The sequence below is a fragment of the Topomyia yanbarensis genome, chromosome 2 (assembly GCF_030247195.1).
Source record: "Topomyia yanbarensis strain Yona2022 chromosome 2, ASM3024719v1, whole genome shotgun sequence".
NCBI lineage: Eukaryota > Metazoa > Arthropoda > Insecta > Diptera > Culicidae > Topomyia > Topomyia yanbarensis.
The window spans coordinates 453,158,065-453,178,831 of record NC_080671.1 but is presented as its reverse complement, the minus strand read 5'-3'; the positions used below and the strand labels follow the sequence as shown (position 1 = coordinate 453,178,831).

Genomic DNA, 20,767 nt, shown 5'->3' with positions numbered 1-20,767 from the left:
TTTTCTCTGGTTGACGCTGCAGGATCAACCAGCGTAAGCACCTGATCAATTATTATGAAATTCAGCACTATAAAAGTAAAAATTATTCCTCGTCTCACCAAACCTTGGAAAAAATTGTGAAACCCGGAGATCGCCTCTAAAAAACGGAGTCTCCGGGTTAAACTAGGATGTGTGGCAACTATATTTACCTAGTAGGCACGGTTCGTAAACCTGCCGATTTCCTGCCGATACCGTGTTGAAGGTAGTTTCCATTTAACCACGGCAAAAATTACAACTCATTGATAGGTTTTTTATACTCAAATTTAAGTTGAATTTACCTAATTTTGAGTATACCCCAAACAACTCAAAAGTACCTTCCTCCACGGAAGACCTCGACTGAGTCGAATCTCTCATTTTGTTTTTGGCAACACTAATAAGTGCGAAAGTGACACAAAACACAAAAGTAAGTTAAAAGCTCGACAAACATATGATTACGGCTTAAAAGCCAACTGTCAAAATTCTCTTTGAATAGAAATTCCGGACAAACCGTTATTCGCCAATCACAGATGTTGGTAGTAAACAAAAGAGAAAAGTTTTCTCTTTCATTTACTGCTATGAACTGTGTTTAGCTAGTAACGGTTTGACCGGAATTTCCTTTCAAAGAGAATTTTGACAATTGGCTTTTAAGCCGTAATCATATGTTTGTTGAGAAAGAACTTATTCTGCAGGTCGTTTTATTTAACCGTGTGGAATTTGCACCCTTATCTGAGTTTTTCTATATTTTCACCCTTCTATCAAAAGTTGTTTACGCATAAAACCTAAGAGAAGACAATCACGTAGCCAATTTGATCCAGTCCTAACCTCAATGTTGAACCAGCTTCTGATTGGTCGTTTTGCCAGTCAAGAGCGTTCATAATATTTTCAAACGGGATGAAAAACAGTGCTGCTGAATTTATTTTGGCTACTTTTCATACACATGAACATTTCACGCAAATTGAATAAATACCCTGAATGACGGTATAACTATGTGTATTGTTAAGAGAGACGCGAATAAACATAAAATTCATTTTTTAAATGCAGCTTGTATTATGAATTCTTGACAGAGAGTCGATATTTGAGGTACAATTATTTTCAGCAATTGCGAAAAACATGCAAATGGAATCTGGCAACGATGGATGCTTGTTGTCTTTGGAATTACGACAGGGCCTGGTAGATAAAATTAAGAAGAGCAAGAAGCCTGTTGTCGTCTCTTCTCTTAGCATAAAACATAAAATTCATCGCGAGTTCACTAGATGAAATATTTCACATTAGTCATCCAAACGTCAAATGTTGAACGTCAGTCTGGAATCTTGTCGAGTGTTAGGAATCCACTTTTCAGCTGGAAAAAAACGACAAAATATTACAGATCAGATCGTTTTGTGTCATATTTTTCCTTTGTAGCCAACTTAATTTAGACTGGTAAATATCTTAGTTCCTTTTGTTTGCTAGTCCACAGATCTCAAAGTAGCAACCGTGCTGTGCAATAAGTTTCAATTTGTGTGCCATCAGACAATCACCTTACACTGGACGAGTTGATGTGTAGGTACACATTTCCATTACCTGTTTTCATTGAACCAAAAAAAGACGAACCACGAACAGAAACAACCGACTTCTTATCACAAGTGCGAGTTTATAATGGTTCTATTGTTTTGAGTAACAGCAAATTTCGTTCTGTCTGATAAAGAATTGTGCCTTGCCATAGCGGAGAAGGGCAAACATTTGCAGCTGCTGTGCAACAATACACGCTTTCATCCGCTAAAGGCTGGCTTCGATGTGTTGAACATGTTTTGCAATCGTCGTCGATCGATCGAACGCGGTGGCAGCAAATTTAGGCTCAATTGAGCAATTCAATATTGATTTGAGTGGCTGGGCAGGTAAGCGACAATGTTCGCTTCGTTGAAAAACAAGATCAAGGAGGAAACCGGAAGCGATGTTACATCACTACCTTCGAGAGGTTCCCAGGCCGGTTCGTCCGGGGCTACCCAGCGATACCACCGGAGCAGGCCCGAGTCCTTCACCAGTATGACGTCGATGGATGAGTTGAGCTTGTTCGAGCAGCAGGAAGCCGAACTTAGTGCCACACGGATTCAGCTCCAGGAATTGGCCTGTCAGTTCAATGAAATTCGAGAGCAGAAACGTTTGCTGGAGGAAGAGAAAGTACGTCTCGAGAATGCTAATCGGTTGCTGGAGGAATCGCTTAAGGTAGCTCAGGTGCAGAAGGATTTACTCTGCGAGGAACAGGACAAGATACAGAACCTTCAGCAACAGGATATTTCAAAGTTGAGAAGCATGCTTCTGTTTAGAGAGCAGGAAGCGGTCGATCGAATATCGTACCAGAAGGCGGCAGAGCAGCAGGTTGACAGTCTCAAGAACGAGCTCAGTCGTCTGCGGGAAATCGAACCGATGATTGAAGATTTGCAGGTAATTTTCAAGGAAGGCGGGTCCTAACATTTGGTTTAATTATTTCTTTTTTAGGATGATCTCGAAAACTTACGGCATTCGTCATCGATTGAGAAAAATAATCTTTTATCGAAGCTGGCAGCCGTCAATGAGGAAAATCGACACCTTAAGAGTCGCATACAGGTACTAGAAGAGAGTCGTGCTTCTCTGACCTCGGGTGATACAGATGAAAAAGTGCAATCATTGCTACAGGAACGAAAAATGCTTGAACAGGGCCTGGAGGAGGCACACGTGCAGTTGTCAGATATCAAAAGCAGCTGGAGTATTCAGAACCTGACCCTCGAAACACAGGTGAATAGGCTGTCCCGTCAGGTGGCGGAGGAGACCACCGAAAAGCACAAAGCTCTCAAGCTAAAGGATGATCTTATCGATAAGGCGAAACGCTTGGAGATTGAGCTCGAAAAGACCCGCGATGAAGTAGCCCAGAGAGATAATAAGGTATCTTTACTGAGAATCTGATTGGCGGGTCAATAACTCTTGCCTACATTTTAGATAAAGCTGATGAATGAGGAAATTGACGAGTTGAACTCTGCACTTCGGGATGCTCGCGAACAGCACGAGGAGGAAGTGACGTTTATGAGCAATAAACTCGTAAGTAAACGCAAGTGATTTTGAAAGTAACCTTATCGCTACACACAACACAAACAGACACAGCCATGCACCTACAGGGAAAATCACACATGAAAAACTAACATGTACAGGTAGCCTCGTAACTATACAAACGAGTCAGGTTAACGCTTAATTTACCTTATCAGTAGAATGGTGTGTTCTGGTTCGCAGCACATTTCGGCTGTGTGGCTTATCAAGTGCAGTGGCTTTTTTGTGTTGGGTGTTTTGGTTACATAGGTTTTGAGTCAAACCTAACCAAGGAGTTGGGTGAACATATAAAGTTCCTTATAAGACAGAATTTACGGGTTGCTAACAGTAGTTTCCTATTCATATGGTATTTGAGATGTCTAGTCTATGTTTCATGTTACCAAACAACTAAAAGTACAACACAAATAAAGTAATGTTTTACGTTTTATGAGTTCGTTTTATTATTGTTTCCCTTTTTGCTGCACTCTTTGGTTCGCAACTTCTCTACTTTCGCTTTTATAAATCATTTGAAAAAAAAACGCATGATTGAAGCAGCATGTTGATATGTTTTGGCAAACTTATTGAAATGGTACTGTGTGCCTCTCTTTGTTAACTTTCTCTTTCGCTAATAACTCGGTAGTAGTTATACTGACTGTCTTAACTCTTCGCGAAATATGATCGTCGTAATCATATTCTGGTATGCAATGGAAAATTATTGGATATATTAATAGTGGCACCCTAATAATCGAAAGAGAAAGTAAACAGAGGCTGTTATTTTCATATCGGACCATTTAAATAAGTATGCGCGAGTTTTTGTTTGTGTTTCGCAACAGATGCGATGATGGATTGAAATATTTCGTTTGACAGTTTAAGTGCAATATTTCATTCGAAGTAGGATTACAGTAGGGGCCGAAATAAAACACACCTGTTAAAAATAGGGAGATAAGGTAAACAACCTGATTTACAAATTCAATATTTTGTTGTTGTTGATGCTTGTTTGAGTATATTCTGGGGTCATATTCTCACAGTCACGTCACCTAGTGACTAGAAGAAAATTTCCTTCTGGTCACCAAGTGACGTGACTGTGAGAATAGGGCCCCTGTAATGTAACTAACAGTGTTGAGGTCGAGCACGTTGTCTGCTCTTTGCTTCCGGTGGACCAGTGGCGTAGCCAAGGGGGGGTTTTGGGGGTTAAAACCCCTTCCAAACCCAAACATTTAAATTGAAGAAAAAAATGTTTGATGCTGACTAGTTTATTTAAATATTCAAATACTAATTTTGGAAGTTTGTTATCTGTTCATTACATTGAGAATCTAATGTTTTATACGTTATGGGGACTTTTTGTAAATTGTGAGAATGGGATCTTGTAACTAATATTTTAGTGAGGATCCTCTAGTTGATAAATCGTGTAAATATCAAGCAAAATAGCTCAACGAAAACGCCTACTTAGAAATTGATGAAAAATGGCGTTTTACGCTTGTCTCTATCAGGTCAGAATCGGTTTTTATGTGCATTTGATTTTTTGGGTTATCACTTTTAAAGTGCCACTAGCTAAGATTGGTAATTAAAAATTGAAAATTTGTCACGTTTTTCGCTATTTATGATGTACATTTGGGTATCGAATTGAATGGCGCCAATATTCCATAATTTGGAAACCATCAGTTTTTAGAGGTATAGTATTTAGCAGCATAATTTTGTTGATTAATTTTTCCAGTTGGATGCATTACTAATTCCTATCAAATTTAGTTCGAGACTTAGTGTCTTCAGAAAAGTTTTCAAGAATGTTGTTGCAAATAGCTTGGATGAAGAAATGAACCCGTATTTGTGCATTATAGGCCATATTGCACAACGAATTCCCTTACTAACGGTTTCATCTTTCTCGGCTTCGTGAGGTCAGTGCACATTGATAATGCACTAGTCGAAAAAATGGCCATTGATCCATACTACACACATTCTTTCGCTGATCACCTGCCACTTGATCACGCGTTGGCGCACTTTGCCCAGCTCTTGTGCCGTCGCTCGATCTCCGCATTTCCACACCTTCTACCCTATCTAGCAATGCTCCTCCAATGCTACGGATTCGAAATTGCGAGTTTTCAGCTCATCCTTTTCTCCTTGATTGTTAGTAAAGTGGTGTTTTTGGGCCACTCTTTGAACTTGACCTAACATGTCTCGTAGTGCGCCACCCAATATAACTGACACCTGCGACAGGTATTTAGTTCTGCCTACGGTAGGGTTTTGGCGCCCATGCCCGCTCACACCATCCCATTTCGCTATTACTGCAGAACACGGTAGTACCCAGTCGATCGCGGCCTACTGATTAAATCTCATCAATAGACCTGCCAACATTTTTGAAAAATCAACGATTTTCGTCAAAAACCCCCTCCAAACCAAATTTCTGGCTACGCCACTGCGGTGGACGTTAACTTTTCTCTGCTTCTGTAGAAGGCTTTCTGAAGTGTACGTTATTGGGAGTTTTCGAGCACACGTAGTACCTTGCGCAGGGATGACATGAAGGGATTGTCCACTTATTTGCATACTCCATTGTCGGGTTTTCGAGAAACACTTTTTGTTCTCAATGAAGCGTTCTGCATTGGGTTATGCTCGGCAATTCATTATGTGGTCGATCGTAGCTTTAAGGATCTTGGGTTCTCATTAGTAAGGGATGGAAAAGCAATCATCTTTGGGAATATTATGAAGGACCTAAGTCTTCAGCTCTTCTAGAAGTCTAGCTATTTCTACTTGCTTGGTGTCAGGAGTTCTGTATTATATTCAGGGTTGGATAGGAGATGACGTCCACCTTTGACCGCCTGTGAGCTGAGACTATTTCTGAAATTTTCTTGGCTCAAGTGCTCGGTATGTATTTGGATCCCCTGCTACTTTTGTTATAGTCACAAGGCTTCTCGGGTGGATTCCTAGACGTAGCAAACCTTTGTTACGGGAAGTAGAAATTCTTCACCTTCGTAGTTAGTTGCACTAAGTATCGTGTTGCTTGAATTTGATCTGGTAGACATCCATAAGTGACCGTGCTAGAATCTGTAACCAGTGTACCACAGGTTCCAGTACCGCCAGGTGCCGGATTCAGCAAATATCCGGCCATTGGGGGTGGCGATAATTGAGGATGTTGGCGAAATTCATTGGCGAACCAAAGGGTCAACGGTCGAGGGTTTAAGGTCAATAACCGCCAAAACTGGAGTTCAATTGTACGGCAACCATCGACAAGGAAAGGTGGAATTTTCAAAGCCAAAAGATTGAGAGTAAAGTGAAGACAAAGGAAGCTGTGTATAAAATCAAAAAAGAGGGAAGTGCGCAAAAGCGGAAATAAGGAAGTGGATAGTTCGCCGGAGAATCCAGACTTCCAGGCCCCGTGGTTTGTAATTCGAAGCCGTGGTTTACATTATCAAACCTTTGAGACCTAGTGAAGCCCCACCGTGTCCGGTCGTCGATTAACTACGCCAGAAACCGGGCATAACCGACGAAACGAACCCCTCGTCGAAGCTCGAGTCCGTCAACATACTCGAGGACCGCTTAGAGCCCTGTGGAGTTGAGGAGTCGGAGGACGGAAAACAGCGGTATTGGTGATGGAGTGGAAGGACATTGAGTTGGAATGAAGAAGGGGCCCCGAAGAAGAGAAGAAAGAGAAGTGCTAATGTAGGAGGTAGCCTGTAATGAAGTGGGAAAGGAAGGAATAAAAAGTGTCGAGAGAGTTTAATAAAAGAGGTGTTTGAGGATACTTACCAGGTGTTTTCTTGACCGCGATTAGCCACGAGCGTATGCCGACCCTGAGACATTGGGACAGGGAGTCGCACATTTGCTGAGTAGTAGCCATACGCGAGTTACAAATCTACAAATGATCAGTCAGAGGATCTCTCCGGAAGATTCTTTGGCAAAGGGCGTTCTTAGGATGCATCCGAATCTATCACTACATTGGATCGGCAAGCTGAATACCTGGAGAAATATTCCGACCCGTGATGTCGATGTTTCCAAGCATTCCAACTTTGCTCGGAAATCGCTGCAACGGTAAAGCAGGCTCACCTCGATCTTGCCGCGTGTGAATGTCTTCAAATTGTTTATCCCAGCGATTGGTTTCTGTCCAACAGAACGCGGCAATGATGTGTTTGGTCATTTCTGTCTTTCGCCAAGACGACTGCGGTTTCCAAAAACTCCACTCTCGGAAATGAATATGATGACATGAGCACATAGTTTATACCGATTGCTCAATCAGTTTGATGTGGGGAAGGAGTCCCCTTCTGGCTAGATGATTTGGATTTTTCCTTCTCTACCGTCTTTCGTACGTATTGTGCTGCCCTGGCATTTACTTACGACAGTTTTTGGATGATATACAATTATTTGAACGATGAAGCTTTCTGAGGCAGTTGAAGTAAACTCCTGCTGCTCTTACTCTTTCCTTCCTTTCGCTGTGTTCAACTTGTTGTGCTGATAGTTCATCATAAAAACACATTTTTTGTTCGTCTGCTGGTTCGGCGTCGCAGTATATGCCCACTGGCTAGCGAACTTCGGTTGTGGTTTCGGTTCTGTCCAAAACTTGACTTCAGAAATTCCATTGTTGGAATCCCGGAAGCTCTCCAGGTTTGAGGGGCTGCTCTCCATGTTTTCTGGTTTTGTTAGCGACAGCAACAGGGACTATGTCCAGTATTGGCGACAGCACCAGAGATAGCTCTGCTTAGTACGGTGCCTCTTTTGGCAAATGAGGAAAAACGACTGGTTCGGCATATAAACTATATTTTACTTCCGATACAACCTTGTGTACAATTTATAGTGAACAAAATCTTACTCTGTCCAGAAAACTTCTCCTGCGATCAAGTATGCTATAAATTAAATCTTAGCTATATTTTTTTTTAAAATTCTCATGGCAGACTAATTTCTAACAGGTTGATTTATCGAATGCCGCTGTCGACAGACATTAACGTTACAGTTGAAACCTGGGAGATCTAACCAGTGACAATCGTATTTTCTCTTGTTTAGTGCTAATCCATGACGTCGGAAGCAGTGCGCTTTGATCAAAGTCCTTATATATGAAGGTCCTAGCATACGTCAAAACGAAAACTGCCTCTACGATCGTATGTGTGACAGTTTCTATGGGCGAATGGTAGCGTCTACGTCATCAATACCCAGGTTTTATAGGCTGCCTCTGTTCACTACCACTAACAGTTTTGACGCATGCTAGGACCTTGTTTAGAGGGACTTTGCGCTTTGATTTCATTGTTTAGAAGCACAGAAAATATGATTGTCACTAGTTGGAGTTTCCCGTTTCCAACTGCAATCAGAATAGACCACAATCAGTTTAGACATACCAGTCATCCCGTTTTTCTGGTGCTCTAAAGTTTTCACATGTTTTGTACATTCGTCTAGAAGATATCGCAGCTCGTTGTGAGATTCGGACGTCATCTTCTTCAAACCCAAAAATCCGTGGATCTGGGATCCAATACAGTCGTGATTCGCTGGTTGGACACTCTAACTGAACCGCTTTTTAGTTGGACCCCCGCCAGTTGGACCAGTGTCCAACTAAAAAGCATCTGAACGCCAAAATCTCATTTCAAATTTACTTTGACAGTCTATCTATTATTCTTTCACACTACTAACGTCTTCTTTAGAAAGTTTTTGACATTTGTCAGTCGGTCCAACTAGCGAATCAAATTCGTCAGTTGGACAGAGGCTGTGCTGTGGCCCAACCAGCGAATCACTACTGGAATTATTCGTTTGCGCTCGCATAACGCCGTCAATATTCTCTAAGCTTGAGCGTAGTTTTTTCTGGTTCTTTGTCTTCGCGTATAGAGCGCCGGTTGCATTACCAATTCGGCAAGTCGCGCAACACGAATGGGAACATTTCCGAATATTTCACAAAACTTTCCTCACTGCCACTGTTTCTGTAATAATTCAGTGCGTGTGATGCTGCATATGATGAGAATGATGTCGAGCGCTCATATGTCAACTATGACAGTGCTATGGCTTGTGTGGATTGGAAATGTTGCCTTAGACTATTAGGTTTTACATCAACCGACATAATCCCACAAAATGAACCGGATGGACTTAGTTTGACAATTCTCGGTGGTTTGTTTACATGGCAGTTACGTGAGTTCGAATGTAACAGATGAACACCCGCTGCACTCGCACTTACGCAATTGACAAAGTGGGATATGAAGAAGAAAATGAAGAAGAAAAGCCAAAACAACTGACGTAGTGGGCTTTTCTGTTGCTAGAAGTTTTTTTTCGGTTCGGTTATAATTAGTTTTTATCGGTAGTTTCTAGATAAAAATTGTCCCTAAGTGTTCGAATTGGAAGATCGGCCATTTCTTCTGTTTTCATCGTTCGCTAAAGAAGTCAGGATGCTCGGTCGGATGTTTATGTTTACTTCAAGGGCCCCGGACGCCATGCTTAATTTTACAAGCATAAAACGAATACACTCAAATATGTCAAATGTTCCCACCTTAGATTTTTCTTCATCTTGCCCCCACATGCTAGGCTTCACTGTGTTATCTGTCGTAAATTTTCCCTCGTCTCATTAAAACTATCAAAAAGTAAAGCAAATAAAACACGTGTTTATGTTATTGACCGAGTTCTTTCTTTATGAATTTCCGGACTTCCGGTGAAAATTTCAACGTGTCGACATGTTGATTTTCACCGAGTGCTAGATAATTCGCTTTTTTCACCTTGATTGGGCGAATTACTCGTGCTGTGGTGTAGAGATGGTCGGGTTTCAATTTTTACGAACCCGAACCCGATTCGAACCCAAGCGCATGAAAATTTAAAAATCCGAACCCGACCCGAGCCCGAAATTATAAAATTTGAAAAACCCGAACCCGACCCGAGCCCGAACATTTTAAAACATAAAAACCCGAAACCGACCCGTACCCGAGAATGAAAATTTTGTGAGACCCGAACCCGACCCGACCCGAGAATTTTGAAATTTGAAAACCCGAACCCGAAAATTTAAAATATGAGAAGCCCGATCCGAATCCAACTTGCTAATACGGAGAATCAACCAAAGATCTCGAAGCTTTTTAATTCTACGCACCCGAGATGACCCTTGAATCATCTAAGAATAGTATAAACACTAGAGTGACAGAAAAAAAATGACCCCCATCGGCCCACCCCTGAGTCGATTCCTAGTCCCACCAGGAGTACTTGCTCCAAATTTGAAGCAAATCGGACAAGTCTAGCTACCGGACCAAGGTGCTTGAAGTTTGTATGGGATTTTTCGACAATTTACATGGAGAAAACCCTCTTGCTCACATTTTCGCCGCTAGGTGGCACTGTATACATCAAATTATCACCAAAAGTGAAACTTAAGAAGATAATTTTATTATCTACAACTTTGTTGAAGACTGCAAAGCGATCCGACTCCAATAGGAAAAGTTATTAAACTTTTAACGAAGTGATGTCTGAGTCAGTTTTGCATGGGGCCTAGCAGTGCATGATAGTGTATCAGTACTAGGTTCTAACAAACTAAACATTTTTGTGGATTAATGGTTAGATTTAGCTGAATAGCATGTTCGGAAGAATTGTAGTACATAATACGAGTTATGTTTTGGTTAGAAAATTGTAGTTCCACATCTGACCGCATAGATGGCGCCAACGCTAACTTTTCAACGGAGAGAGATAGAATATTGAGATGTTTGGGAGAATTACTGCAATATTCTTGTTCTACAACTTTGTAGAAGACACCTAATTTCTATCTCTCTCCGTTGAAAAGTTAGTGTTGGCGCCATCTATGCGGTCAGATGTGGAACTACAATTTTCTAACCAAAACATAACTCGTATTATGTACTACAATTCTTCCGAACATACTATTCAGCTAAATCTAACCACTAATCCACACAAATGTTTAGTTTGTTAGAACCTAGTACTGATACACTATCATGCACTGCTAGGCCCCATGCAAAACTGACTCAGACATCACTTCGTTAAAAGTTTAATAACTTTTCCTATTGGAGTCGGATCGCTTTGCAGTCTTCAACAAAGTTGTAGATAATAAAATTATCTTCTTAAGTTTCACTTTTGGTGATAATTTGATGTATACAGTGCCACCTAGCGGCGAAAATGTGAGCAAGAGGGTTTTCTCCATGTAAATTGTCGAAAAATCCCATACAAACTTCAAGCACCTTGGTCCGGTAGCTAGACTTGTCCGATTTGCTTCAAATTTGGAGCAAGTACTCCTGGTGGGACTAGGAATCGACTCAGGGGTGGGCCGATTGAGTTTTCAAAAATTCATTATTTTTCTGGGCAGTCTAATAAACACTCGAACCTGAAGTAGCACCATACGCATTGAGTTATATCTGTATACGACAAAACAAATCACTGCCGAGTAGAATCCGCATTTATATTTACTATTATTGAACGTCAAATTTGTAACGTTCTGAGAAACATATAAATCGTTGATATCTTAACCGGAAATTAAGTTAAATCGGCGGCTTACTCATGGGGAAACAGAAAGCTTAATGGTCACAGTTTCCAACAACCTTGCCCGTCGTACTTAACCAAAATTTCTGATTTTTTATCAGAAACCATTCCTGCAAGGCAGTTTCGTATAATTTATTACAAGTACTAAATTAAGCTATGGCAATTAGCAATTCGTATTCGACAGTTTACATGACGTCACCCACGTTACTGGTTGGAACGGTTAAACCTGTATCGTTAATGGCTTCAACAGAACACACAAAATTTTTGCGATCAATTCGTTAAGTTTGTGGAAATTCATGTATTTTCATGAAGGAATCCGGATCATGCAACAGCTCAGCCCGGGAACAATCTGACAGAAAGTGCTTGTTTCATATATGTACCACTGATTTGATAGTGGTGCTATTATCCCATCACCCTATGAGTGTCATGAACAACGAAACCTGGCGGAAGTGAAGCTAGGTTTAGGTCTGATGGAACAAAGACAGTCTCTAGTAAATAAATTTGGCCTAAACTATCTGCTTTTAAAAAAAGTGCCCTTTTTAAATTTGAGCCGCCATAATGACACCAAAGTACCACCAAATTTATGAGTTCAAATCCTTATTTTTCCGTTACAGTTTATTTTATTTTCAAGCAATCTTTATCATAAACCAATTTGATTATTAAACTTCCGTGAAGGCAGGTACAACCTGTTTGTTTCATTTGACCAATTTAACAGTGCTCGCTTAAAATTTGTTTGGGGTACAAATGTATTCCACAAAACAGTTTGCGTTAGTGTTTTGTCATGTGTACATAATTCAAAAAAAAAAATTTTTATCTTTTTTTTAAAGCAAAATATCGATATCGAGTTGTGTAAAATTGTATAAGTTCCAACTCTGCCGAATAATAGTATCTGTTATTTGGTATAACAAAGCACTAGAGCAAAGTAATTGAAAATGCGTTTGGACCGGTATCTTAATTAAATAGTCAAAACACGAATATTTTTAAACAGGTTACTTTACGAATGATTTAGAATAAAACTATCCAATTTAATTATAAATTTAATAAAAATTAGACATACTAGAGCGATTTTAGTTCTGGGGTACGAATGTACCCCACAAAACCGTTTACGTAGAGAAAAAATCGCCGCGGCCTAAGTATCGGTTTTAAAGTAACTGTCGAAATTTATATTCCATTATAGAAAGTTGAACCGATATTTTCCGATAAATTCCTGTTGACTTGTTATTACTAATTATCATGAAAAATAAATCGCAAAGAGATTTTAGATGTGAAACACGTATTGTTGAATGCTCTTTCATGAATGTTCGTTTAAAAAATTAAATAATTCAGGCAGTTTGACAATCTGCAGAGACGAAATTTTATGCAAGATTGAAAAAATACAATATTTGAGCACCAGAAAATACGACAAATTCTAGCGATTCAGAGGTGCTAACATTTAGTGCGGTTATATGTGTCATCCATTCGTGTTACGAAGTATAATTCACTACTAAAAAAAGACTGCGTTTTGTGTATAGACGCAAACAATGTCATGAAATGGATCGGTTGTTTTGTTCAAAACCCGAACCCGACCCGACCCCGATAATTTGTAATTTGAAAAACACGAACCCGACCCGAGCCCGAAAGTCCAAAATTTCAAAAACCCGGACCCGACCCGAACCCGAGAATTTCTAATTTGAAAACCCGACCCGAATCCGAGAAGCTTAAATTTACAGAACCCGAACCCGACCCGAAACCCGTCGGGTTCGGGTCGGGTCAGGGTTTCGGGTCCAAAAACCCGAACCCGACCATCTCTACTGTGGTGGACCAATTTTGTGGCGCTGCGAGTTTATCGTCGGTTAGTCACAAAAAGTAAAGTCCATTGGACTATAAACGAAAATTAACTGGCAATATAGCTTTATATGCTGTGCCATTTTGGGCTTTGTTTCACAAACAAGCCAAACAGAAGCGAAGAAGAGGAAGAAGATGAATTTCCGTGCTATACCGAAACCCCATTTTAAGTTGTGGGTTCAGCAAAGTGTAGTGAAACGGAATTAGCTATGGAAGTGGAAAGATCCGAGCGTGTCTTTTTGTCGCCTTCCGACGGAACGGATCTTGTAGCATGGAAGTTTCGCATGCTCACACTCTTGGAGGACCGAAATATGGCTGGCGACGGCGAAGAAATGTTAGAGAGAACCTTTCTTTGACTAGAAAAACGAGAAGAAAATTAGATCGCAAATAAAATGAAGAAAAAAAAATAAATAAAATGAAATACATCTAGGAGAAGCAGGCTGCGAAAGATATTTGTTTTTGAGCGGCATAGTATTGCTAGCGCCAGATGCTCACGATCAAAGTCAAAGAAGCAGACGAGGACAAGAAAAATAAAGTGCTTCTAGTCTAGTCTAGTCTACACATACACAGCCATGTAGGGATCCTGGAAAATTGCAGACGATCGCCCACAATTTTTCTTGTCATTATTAATCTTTGTAGCACATATTGAATATGACACGAGCATTAAAGCGGCCAGGCCAACTGTGCTGCGTACAGAATAAAGATGATTCAAAATTATACGGCAATCACATTATTCATTTAATGAATAATTTAATCAACGGATTATTTTGAAACTTGAATAAGAAAGAAACGTGGACAACCGTACACAACCGTTTCAATTTGATGGGGGTTTGATAAATCGGTGGAAGTGACTTTGCTAAGAGGGTTAATGTCACTCCTTTAGTCTTCCTTCCTGGGATGGGACAGAGGTATTTAGACCTGTCCTGGCTAATGCGCCTAGGTTATAGCGCCTTTACTCGCTCTCTGAAATGAAACATAAAACATAAAGAGTCTAATGCAATTAGATACATCATCAAGCGACAAGCAATACAGGATCGTGAAAACAGAATCCTCGATATCCTCTATAAATACTTCTTTACACTGAAGCAAAACTGCCAAGAAAAGTGTAATATACAAATCAAAGCAGCTTTCATGTCAGCCAATGATCCCGAATGAGGACACCAAATCTTCCGCAAAAGACTAGACACCGCAATCCCCTGTCCATATCGCCCCAATCGAGCACAGGACTTGTTGAGAGCATTGAAATCTAGGAAAATTCCTTCGAAACCCTCTCGAATGAGGCATTGATATTTCTCGCGCTCGACCAGAACGCCACAGACAGACAAATGGCATACGACTCAGCTTCAATCTATAACAGCAAATTAATAATGAAGATCACGCTACGTTAATGACGGTATCTACGCTATAAATATAAATAAATAAAAAAAAAACAGTTCAATGAATAAATATTATTGATATGCAAACTAGCAGATAAGGTTAAGATAATCAGAACGAGCTCACCGGATATAAATGCGACATCCAACTGTGCCGGGGTAACACTGGCAGAAAATCTACTGGAGCAAAATGAAACTGACAATCACACTTGGATAGATATTTAGTTCCTGGCAGCGATGATCAGGATGTACGAGGAGTGTCGCCTCTGCTGCCGATGGACGTTGCGGGGCGGGCTCATACTGCCGGTCAACACTCGTTCTTTGTTGATCGGATTTGACATTCGACTCCATCATTGTAGGAATATAGAAACCGGAAACCATAAAACAAGTTCGTTCCTTGGGAATTTACAACACCCAGGTCCTACATTTTGTCCGCCAACTTTAACATATTTTCGGATTCGGTACTACAGAGCTTTCTGCGCGCCTAACCCGAATTTTAATTTATTCTCACATTCAAACCGCAGCAAAATTAATCAAATTCGCTCATACACAATACACTTAACATTTTGATTCACTATTTTTTAAATTATTCGCGAAATGTGATCCCGATACAATTGACAGTGAAAAATTTGCACCTCTTGCGTCGACGATTGCTACGATCCATCCATCAGATAGGATAGATATATTCAAAACGGTATTTATATTCACGAGGACAAGAAAAATAAAGTGCTTCGGTTGCAAACATGAGGGACATAAGCTAAGGAGGAAAACAGAAACAATTCAAATGCACACCTTACAGAACGAAGTGGTGTGTGTTTTGTAGGCTCCACAAATTGCAATGGTTCGTAGACTCTGGATGTTCTGATCACCTGGTGATTCATTGTTTAATGGTTTGAAAATGCTAGATCCTCCCATTGAAATAGCGATCACGATAAATGAGCAGTGGTTGAATAGTAAATCGAATAACGGATGTGCTGTACGTACCGGAACTACGATGTATTTGCTTTCGGTAATGAGAAAGGATGATGCAGGAATGAAAGTTGCCTATGAGTAAGGGAAAGTTCAATTCTGCGCGAATCGGAAGTACAGTCGTGATTCGCTGGTTGGGCAACACCCTCTGTCCAACTAACGAATTTGATTCGCTAGTTGGACCGAAAATGCATCTGCTCACATCTCTAATTAATGTAATTTTTGTTTGTCAAAGTGAATTTGACACGAGATTTTGACATTCAGATGCTTTTTAATTGGACAATTGTCCAATTCAATATTAATTCTTCAAAAGGGCTAATGAGATTTTTGTAAACAAACTTATTTCGCTCATTATTCCGCTATCGAGTTGAATTTCATCAAAGATGCACATGAATCAACATCTTTACCCTTGGTAGAATCAATTTCAAATGTTTTCTGTGTTGAAATGATAACAAATTAAGGGAAATCAGCAAAACAAAAGTTTGTTTACAAATCTTATTAGCCCTATTCAAATGTTGATATCGAATTAAAAAGCGGAGGTCCAACCAAAAAGCAGTCCAGTTAAAAAGTGCCCAACCAGCGAATCACGACTGTAGTTTCCACTAGTTCGCGCATTAAAGGATTGTATAGCTTGAATTTCCTTGCTAACAAGCAAAACGTAAACAAAGCGATGCTGACGTGTAGCAGATTTCAAAACGCAAGTGGATGTCATAGTTTCACCAGTTGGAGATTCTTTCGTTCACGTTACTGACGATTTTAGTTACTTCACCAAGGTGTTTATGATCACATCGAAAGATGAAGAATTTGAGAATTTCCAGATGTACGAGGCCTTGACAATGGCAAAGTTTGAGCGTAAGATTAATCGAGTACATTGTGACAACGGCGGTGAGTACAAAAGCAAACAATTTGATCAATTTTGTAAAATGAAAGGTTTCCAGGTGGAATAAACTGTTTCGTACACGCCAAAAAAGAATGGGTTAAGCGAGTGACTCAACCGAAACTCTTGAGAGAGAAAGTACGTGCCATGCTTGAGGATTCGGGGATAAACAAGTGATTCTGGGGTCAGGCGGTTCAAACCGTTGCCTATTCACTGAACAGTAGTCGAACAACTGAGATCGATCCAGGAGTGACAACGTGTAAGCTATAAATAGGATGCATATTCGATGTGAGTAAACGTCGAATATTCGGGTGAACCGTTTTTATGAAACGTTCCGAAAGAACAGCGGTTGAAGATGGATGCAAAGGTGTGGAAAGGGAGCAGCAATATAATGAAGATTTGAAATGAATGAACATAAACCGATCTCGATCCCTTCGGAAAATATATTGAAGTTACCAAAAGGAATAGAACAGAGATTCAGCAGCTGCCGCGAACCATCTGAGTCAGTTTCAGAGCTATCCAAACGAGATACATTGGATTGTACATTACGTGAAAGGAACTCTAACTATGGGTTTAGTGTACCTGAGAAGGAGTTGTGTGCTGGATGTGCAAGTGTATTGTGATGCTGATTGGGCCAATAATCACTTTGATAGACGTTTGATCAGTATCTTCGTGGTGTTTGGAAACGCGGTTCGTTGGATAACCAGGAAGCAGTAGACGGTTTCTCTGCTATCTGCAGAGGCGGAATTGTTCGCAAAGTGTTGAATTATGTAATTGATAATTTCTCAGTGTTCAATAAATATGTAACTGTTGTTTTTCAGTGTAGCGAGCACTTTCAAATGTCAGTTAGGAGAAACACGTGGTTTGGATTTATGTCAGTACAAGTGAATGCGATTAAAGCAGAACAACATAAATCGCTAGAGAAATATTACCCTAGTTAGTGAACTTAGTTTTTTAGCATCACATTTTTTTGGGAACGAATGTTCAATGTCCAAAAGCTTTCGAAAATAAAAGAAGCACTATTGCTTGTTTATTTTGAAAGCGGTCTTTGGTATTTTGATGACAAGTTTTCTTTTCAGATTTGAATGAAATACCTTCTTGTTTGTATTTGATCTAGAAGGAGATGTCCTTTAGATCAATTGCAAACAGCATCCGCTGGATATATGACTACAAGTATTTAAGCAGAAGCCTTTCTACTGAATACATGTATGTTATTACACTGGCTGTAGTCAACTTTGTTCAACACAAAGTGCACAAGAGTGTGTCACGAAATGTGGCTAATTCGTTTACTTGAAGATCTATAGTGTATGCCGAACGATTTCGGTTAACTCAAGCATGTGGATGTGAAATTCCATTTTGTGAGAGATCTAATGAAGCAGTAGCTAGTTCGTCTTTAGTTCCTGTCATCATCCAACCAACCAGCTGATATGATATGACTAAAGGTCTACATGCAACAACATTTCAAAGGGTTCGAGATGCTGTAAGTCTTTCGAATGGCAGCGGTTGAGCAGGGGTGTCTGCCATCCTGGTTGATTGACTGTATGCATCCGTCACTACTGTGGAGTACACGCCGGACCTCACTTTGGTTGCTATCATAAATTTTCCCTCGCCTTATTACAACATATAAAAAAAGGCAAATAAAACACACGTTGATGTTATTAGCTACGTTTTTGTTCTTACGGACGCAACAGTTAGTTATATGTTTGGAAAACTTATGCTTTAATAAGCAATATATCCAAAAAATAACGTTGTAAATTCAAATGTTTTGAACTCTTTCGATAGTAGACAAATCCAATTAATATCTAAATGATCTTCGTTTTCATTCAGGATCAGCTGCAGGTGGATTTGAACGGCATCAAGTCTAACCTCACCGAAACCGAGCAACGGCTACTGGATTCGCTGGAAGGATCCGACCGGTCTGTTAGTGGCTACAAGAAGCAAATTGCTCAGCTGGAGGATGCAGTTCGTGAGCTGAACAATCAGCTGGATTTGTGAGTTCATTTCATATCTGTTAAATATTAATTTACATGGTACGTCGTTAATTGTTTTCAATTTTTAGAGAAAAGCAAGAAAAGATCACTATTCTGATGAAGAATGCTGAAATTTCTCAAGCGGAGGAAATTCTACGAGAGGAACTTCACCAAGAGCGAGTGGAGGCACAGAAGGTCCACGATCGCTTGCCCATATTGCAAAGGGAGTTAGATAAAAAGTAATTTTGAAAATAAATTAACTCGACCAACTAGTTCAACGTATTTTGCTTTTACAGATTAAACACCGTGAACGAGCTGCGCAAGCAGATTGATGAACTGATGAGCACGAATCTCGAGCAGAATGCTAAATTGGCTTCCTTAGATAGCTTACACGCAGAATTAGTAGATAAGAATAAGGTTTGTTAAAATTAGTAACATTAAAAATCTTTTTTTATTATTGTCGATGTTCTTGAATAGATAATAAAAATCCTCAACCAACGGTTAGTCGATATGAAGAAAACACTCCAAGAAGAGATCAATAGCAACAATAACAATGGCAGCACTAGCGCCATCCCGTACATCGGCGGTCATTACGTGAACCATTCCGAAAGAATGATGGAACAAATCAATTTGAAGGAAAAACAGGATACAACGACTCCAACTAGTAAACATTCGAATGGTACCATTAGTCACAGTCGTAGTAACAGTTGCGGCAGTAGTCCCCATGCCAACCACAATGGTACGCAGAAAAGTGGGTTGGGTCCTGTACGGGGAACGATCGTGATGGATGAAGTGAATTTTCGATACTTGAAGCATGTGATAATTAAGTTTCTCACCAGTCGGGAGGTATTTTCGGATCGGTCTTCAGCAAAATTCTCTCAAAAGTCATATGTTCTCTTTGCAAAACAGGTCGAGGCTCGGCATCTAGTCAAAGCTGTATCGACGCTGCTGCAGTTGACGTACGAGGAGGAGAAGCTCCTGCAAGACACAATCACCTGGAAGAAGAGCTGGTTCGGAAGTCGCCCCGGTCAGCACTCACAGATCTCCTTATCAACGATACCACCAAGCTAAGACGAATCTATTCCAATAAAACCCTAGCGATAATTTTGTTCCATAATAAGACTTTACCACACGTATGGAATATTGTTGACATTTTTGGACTTAGTGCAAATACCACGCTAGCTTTCCACTTTATCTCATTAACAGTAAGATAAATAGACGAATTGAAACTTTTGTTGCAGTAAACACACAGCAGAAATCAATCAAATCAACAGTTGAAAGTACATAATCACACTATCGAGAAGTTTATATCAAACTACGAAACTCTCTATTGTTCCGTTAGTAAGTGGCTTTTTGTTATTACTTTGTATTAGGTTATTTCACTCTAGAGCTTCTATTATAGATATAAATTGAAAAAGGCACATCTAAAGACTTATGTAATTCCGTGGTGATTTTGATGCTCGAGAAACTGGGCATTACTAACTGATAGCATATTGTTTGCCATTCCATATTGTGATCGTTTGAAAGAATAGCTTTTTATTGTTTGTTTTCAATATATGAGTTTTAAAAGAAAGTTTAATTTTTCTTGTTATTGTTGTGATTTTAGTTAAAATGAACTTCGCTTATTTGCTAAGCTAGAATTTAGAAAATCACTATACACAAATTGTAATCTAGTAGGCAGTGATGAAGAGATCTTGACGAAATTATACTTTGCATTGATGAAGAAATAAAAACAATTGCTGCTATCGTATCGATTTTCTTTTATTAAATGAGCCCTGCATAAAATAAACCCGTTAGAAAGCGCATCGCCTTGCAAAACTAGGTCCAACGTCACAACTGAGTCGGATGTTTCTTCGGTTATTCTGACGCTTGCATTCGAGCCATTCAGTGTCATACTTATCAGTTTAATGTCTTGTCGGAGTCATATTTCAGCATCATCTGCATCTGCAAGTTCGTTTCGGTTTTACTGAATCGTACGCTGTCCTGAAATCCACAAGATGTTATTCTGAAATTTCAAACTCTCACAAATAAACTAAATTAAAAATTAAGGACTATTCGTATTTTAAGATGTGTGCTTTTTTTAGATTAATTATGTTTATGTTTAAATTGATTGACATCAAGTTATTTAAATCTATAAATTGGAACAATATAAATTCATTTCCTCAAAATATTTAAAAAACCATTTTTCACAACTAAAGAATGTAGTTCAAAGTCTCGGTTCTTAGATGATCTACAACGGAAGATAAACTCTTCGTCTTCGGTTCAACTTTCTGTTCCGT

The 20,767-nt window shown here is 39.7% G+C and overlaps 1 protein-coding gene across 1 annotated transcript; it reads left to right on the top strand.

The window, feature by feature from the left end:
• Positions 1–1,290: 1,290 nt before the first annotated feature.
• On the top strand, positions 1,291–20,227 carry LOC131685837 (golgin subfamily A member 1). Its single transcript, XM_058969822.1, has 9 exons — positions 1,291–1,557; positions 1,703–2,439; positions 2,494–2,916; positions 2,971–3,069; positions 18,346–18,509; positions 18,578–18,727; positions 18,785–18,905; positions 18,966–19,334; positions 19,398–20,227. The coding sequence occupies exons 2-9, from the start codon at positions 1,903–1,905 to the stop codon at positions 19,557–19,559; spliced, it is 2,025 nt and encodes a 674-aa protein (XP_058825805.1). The 5' UTR covers positions 1,291–1,557; positions 1,703–1,902; the 3' UTR covers positions 19,560–20,227.
• Positions 20,228–20,767: the final 540 nt, after the last annotated feature.